Source organism: Astatotilapia calliptera, chromosome 13 (assembly GCF_900246225.1).
Source record: "Astatotilapia calliptera chromosome 13, fAstCal1.2, whole genome shotgun sequence".
Lineage (NCBI taxonomy): Eukaryota > Metazoa > Chordata > Actinopteri > Cichliformes > Cichlidae > Astatotilapia > Astatotilapia calliptera.
This window is the reverse complement of record NC_039314.1, coordinates 21,372,023-21,377,704: the sequence shown is the minus strand read 5'-3', so window position 1 is coordinate 21,377,704 and position 5,682 is coordinate 21,372,023. Positions and strand designations below refer to the sequence as shown.

Here is a 5,682-nt window from a genome sequence, read left to right as displayed (position 1 = left end):
ATATATATGTTTTTGGTTTTGTTTCTGTTTCAGTTTTTTTGCCATTAACAACCCACCCATAATCAAAGAAAACCAACAAAAACGCCTACAGCACTTCAGTTTTAAGTTTTGACAAATATTTTATGTAGGAACACCAAGTCAAGAAAAGTGAGGAAGGGATAGAAAAGAGGATGACACGGGGGAGAGCAATAATTATGTACAAGCATATTTCTACACGTATATTACAGACCGGGAGAATGATCGCATTATTTGAGATATACATAATTCAATATAAAATTTCGAAAATAAAATTCTGATACAGTCATAAACGGTTCTGTTCGACATTTTTTGACCATGTACCCCACAGGCAGTGACAGAAGTGTATTAAAAAAAGGTGCTTACGACTTAAAATGATTGTCTGATGAACACAAAGTAAAAACAGGATTGCATCTTGTCTGCATGGCGGCTGCTTCACCGTCATATCATCATCATCACTTGGACTAGAACCGGAGATGGGAAAAGGTGCGACGAAAACACCAAGACGATCTGTTTTATTCCCTCTGATCGATGTTCCTGATGGAAAATCTTGCATTCAGGATTATTTCCCTGATTACAAAATCAAAAATAAAATAAAATAAAATAAAAAAAACCCATCATGCAAGTAGTCTAGTAGTATGGTGGTGGTGGTGGTGTGGGGGGATGAAGAGGAGGGGGAGGCGTGGGTCCTTTGAAAGCGCTTTTTAATAAAAAATAAAATAAAATTAAAAAAAAACCCGACGTGCTTTTAACTCTTTTTATTTTAATATTTATATCAATCGGTCCTTTTTTCATCCGCGATATTTCATAGTCTTTTTTCTTCCTCTCAGGTCCATTTTCCCTGTAAATATTTCTCTTTTTGTTTGTTTTTGTGTTTTTTTTCTCCGTATCATACATCGCACTCCGAGTCACTGGATGTGACGGACAGGATGGACGTCCCAGTATCAACTCTCTCTGTCATACTGGAAACGCTGGTGGTGGGACTTGCCGCGGTTGAAGGCGACTCTGCCGAGCTGTGAGGGGTTAGACCGGCCTCTGAGAGGGACCTCATACCGGCTGGTCCTATTGCTTGGTGTTGGAGCCTGGAGAAGAAAAGAAACGAGGAGGGGGGGGAAAGAGAAAAAATGAGAGAAATGGCAATTAGACCTGAGAATGTCCCCCTTCCCCTCCTCCTCCTGCAAAATAGGGGTTCAAACTCGCCTTTCTTTCCCCCTGCCGGCCCCAGGCATGCATGCGTGCTTTTATCAAATAGCCAGCTTTCAGGGGACAAAACACATCACTATTTAGACTACCAAATGTTGGATGAAATGTACTAGGGCTGTGTTGTTGTTGTTGTTTTTTAACTTAATTTTTTTTTCTTAGAGATCAACGTCCTAGTCAACACTTTGGAATATAACTGATCCATGTTGCCAGTGCAGGGAAGCTTCAAATCCAACTTGCTGTCTTTGATATAGGCATTTTGAAGACATTTTCCATTTGGAAATCTGTGTTACTGCTCTGAGTTTGTTCAGCGTTTATTATTATTTCTTCATTCTGCACACGTGTATTCATGCTCATCAACAGGACTTTGCACGCCTAAAACCCCAAAATAATTATATATCATTGTTTGAAATAAAATATGGGTATTCTCACAACGACAAACTGCCGTGAGCCTTTGGCACAGATGTGTTTTAGTCTGATGGTAGGGGACGTGTATGAATGAGTGACGTCGAGATCCAGGTTACTCCAATCATCCTAAATGTTTATCTCCAATCCACTCATGATAATAACGCCATTGCGTGGGGATAATGTCAGCCTGGAAATATATCTATTCATTTAGCAAAAATATTAGAGTACTGTTCATATGGCTTAGTGCTCTCCAAAGTATTTTCTAATCAATTATGGCATTTCAGTGGAATGATACCACACTTAATGTTATGAATACAGCCCATGTCTTCAGATGTTTTTCTCTACGCATGCTCAGATATCAATAATATCGTTATTATCCTTTGAGATAGTCGTTGAGTTCAACAACACTAAGCAACATTTGATGTTAAAACGCTTAATGCTTGCATTAAGAACTTAAATTGGCCAATACACATAAATAAATAAATACATTTACTAAATTTAACAATTTAATATGTGTTTAAATGTAAAGATAAGACGATTTAACTTTAGAATAATTATTATTTAAAAAAAAAAACTAAACACTGTCCGGTTTTTATTTCAGCTGATTGAAATAATTCACTAGGTTGTTTACAATTTTACAAGCGAAATAGTTGTAAAATTAAACAAATCCTGCAGCGGATGGTTTTTCTAAATATAAATTCAATAATCTTCATATGTTGCAAGAATGCTTCGCCTCTTGTAAAAATATAAACAAGGAGTTTCTGTTTAAAAAGAACTCGGCTCAATTATCTCTTATCAAGATTGACAACAAATGTAGTTTGTGTTTGTATTATTTTATTAGTCAGTTTTTTAAAATTCCAAACTTTAGATTAATTGTATTTTTCATTCTTAAATACAATTTGCATTCAATTTAAAATACATTAAAAATGATCAATCTGCAAAAAATGTTTAAAAGCTAATTTTTAATAATAATAGTGAAGTTTTTATGCTTAGGAGAACTCTGGAGATCTACAAAAGGAATATTTTCGACGTTTATCCGGGTTTGATAACAAAATGTCGCCGCAGCGCAATCCCTCCACCTGACAGCCAGACTTATCTTTTTCCTAGACAGTCTCCAATCGCAATATAAGGCTTTAAAAAGCTCGCATTTTCTTTTGAATGTGCATTAAAGACAAACTTGTGTGCATACTCGTGTTTCGACGGCACACAGAAAAGTCACTAACCTGTTTTTGGCAGCCGCAGCTCTGTCTCTTTGCCTCCGGTTTTTAAACCAGTTTCCGACCTGTGTGGGAGTGAGTCCAGTGGCTTGAGCCAATTCCCTTTTCTTGCTGGGATTTGGATATGGGTCCTGAAGGTACCACTCCCTCAACAGGCTCCGTGTCCGCTCTTTGAAACAGTGCGTCTTCTGCTCGCCGTCCCAGATGGTCCGAGGCAGCGGAAACTTCTTCCGTACCCGGTACTTATCGACAGGTCCGAGGGGACGACCGCGGAGCTTCTCGGCCTCCTGGTAGTGAGCTTCCAGCCACATGGCCTGCAGTTTGCCATGAGAGTCCTTGGTGAACTTGTGGTTCTCCAGGATGTGGTAGAGGTCTCTGAAATTCCCCGTGTGGAACGCCACCACGGCCCGAGCGCGCAGGATGGACTCATGCTTGTTGATCGCCTCGCACGCTCCCGGAGCCACAGGCAAGGACCAGAGGAAGCGGCCCAGCCGTTCGATGTCCCCGGTCTCTTCCAGCGTCTCACAGACGCTTGCCACCTGCTCCGGGGAAAAGTTGAGGGTCGGTAGTTGAAACATGGACAAGTCTTCTGGAGACCTGGTGGTGGGAGCGCTGTTCGCCAGGAGCAGAGGGCGATCAGCGAAGTTTGGCAGGAAGAAATGGGAGGGATAAAGCTCTAAAGGGGATCTGAAAACCATGGAAATGACCTGAGAGAGAAAGAAAATTATCGAGAAAAAGGGAAAAACCGAAAAATACGGCAAGTAAAAAAGATTGAATGATTCAATGGCTATCGCCTAATGACACCAGCCTCATAATATCTCCCCCCTAAATCCGCCGTTGAGTGTAGCATTGAAACATTTTGTTTCCCTTTTCTATTGGTCTTCTTGGTGTCGTTGTAGCGTTGTCATGGCAGCCCTGCCAATCACTGTCAAGCGTGCCAATCATTAGCCAGTACGTAGCGCGAGGCTTTCACCACTTGTGCAGCATGCACGGGGGGTTATCAGAGTCTCCGATCTCCACAGCAACCCTCCCACCGCATCGCGCGCATCAGGCACAAGCCAATGCTCGCCTATCTGCTGAATGGAATGAGCAATTAGAGGGTGGAATATTATTGCGATCTTAACGAGGCTCGTTAAAGCTAAAGAAGATATGTAGACTGGAGATGCTTAGCAGAGACGGGAAGGGAGGGAGGGAGGCAGAGGGAGCTTTAAATGGGTGACAAATGGACAACCAATGACTGCAACTCGGGAATACACGTTTTGAATAGAAGCGAGTCAATTTGCACATTGTTTTTGTATAGTTTTTCCTGTAGTAGCTACTTTTTAGAATCTTTTGATCACTCCATTCATTTTTGTGCGACGGAAATGAAAGCGTTAGTCTTCTGGGTTACATTTTCCTTTTCATAGATACAAGTAATCGCTTTACATTATTTTTTCTTTTGAAAAAACAAAAAAATATGGTGTAGTCCCTTAAGCCTTTGAGGGTTTTTGTCTTTTGTTTCTGTTTGTTGTTTGTTTTTTGCCCTGGATCCGTCGATGGTCTAAAAAACTGCATGTTTGTAATTTTATGACATAATCCGCGCATGACTTTACTCGGCCTAGCTGTTCTGTGTGGTCACTTTGTGATGGGTGGGTACTTGTCCGGGGGTATACTGCAGTGATGCCGCTCCCCCTCCTGCTGTCCCCGGCCCTGCCTCTGGGACGCTGGGTGCAGTCCTGGCCCCCTGCCCGTTGCCTTCTCTCCAACCAACAGAATTTATTGTTACAAATTAATATCGACGCGCAGCATTGTGTTGATTGAACAAAGATCACGGCATTGTAGTGGGAAAACTAATTTGCCAGTGGCATCGCCCTTTTAACAGTTTATCGCGTTTTTTATGGCCCGGCCCTCTAATTAAAACTATTAGGCTAGTATTGGAATTACAATCAAATGGCAACATGAAAGCTTCTTGGGGACATAAAAGCTATTTCATTTATTTGATCTAGTGGCAAGGACATGATCAATGTCCACATTCAGTCATAGGACTCGGCTTTTAGTGGTAGTAGTGGTAGCCACGGCGGTGTGATTTTCATGTTTATGGCTAAACCGGCTTCATATTTAGACAGAGCTTATAGGGTGTTAAAATAGTGTGAATTCAGTCTAACACGAACAGTGCTCACATTGTGAAAGAGCCGTATGCAGGGCATAGAATCTGGACTTCGCTTAATCCACCCTCAGCAAAGCTGACATAATGATCCTAAGCCGCCTTTCTACAAAATCATTCAGGAATTCAAAACGTTCCCTTTCCCCACTCCGAGTTACACATTCTGCCGGCTGACCAACGACTTCAAGCTTGGAGGGACAGTGAGTACCTCAGTGTGCATGTATAGTCAGTGCTGCCTGTTTATGTCCACCACAAACCTTACCTGACGCGCTTAAACAACGTGATTGCCGCCGAGCAATTAGCCAACACTGGCGCACTAAAACGCGTTTTAGGTAAAGCAGTGCTTTAACTCGTGCGAACATGTGCGTGCAGGAGTGGGCTGCGGAGTGTCTGTGTCTGGAGGTGTATGTGATGCAGAGTGGGCGTTGTGATGATCTTGCAGCAGGGTCAGGCGTTTGGTTCGTGTGTTACTTCTGGAGTTTGCGCGCGTGTTTGTGCGTGTGGGGGCAGGGTAGAGTATGGGATCAAACCTGCCCACTGCTGTCCTATACGAACCTCAGGAGGACTAATTCCAAGTGGCACTTGAATTGGTCCCGTTGGAAAGCTCTGTGGACTGGAAGTAAAGGCTGGTATTTTCATGCTGGTGTTAAAACTAACCTCCTAGCCTATACCCCCTCCTCTTTCTCTTTCTTTCTCACA

At 42.4% G+C, this 5,682-nt stretch overlaps 1 protein-coding gene across 1 annotated transcript; it reads right to left on the bottom strand.

The window, feature by feature from the left end:
- Nucleotides 1-645: 645 nt before the first annotated feature.
- Nucleotides 646-3,694, bottom strand: six3a (SIX homeobox 3a). Its single transcript, XM_026190522.1, has 2 exons — nucleotides 2,847-3,694; nucleotides 646-1,097 (listed from the first exon to the last, which is right to left on the bottom strand). The coding sequence occupies exons 1-2, from the start codon at nucleotides 3,536-3,538 to the stop codon at nucleotides 905-907; spliced, it is 885 nt and encodes a 294-aa protein (XP_026046307.1). The 5' UTR covers nucleotides 3,539-3,694; the 3' UTR covers nucleotides 646-904.
- Between the last annotated feature and the right edge of the window lie 1,988 nt (nucleotides 3,695-5,682).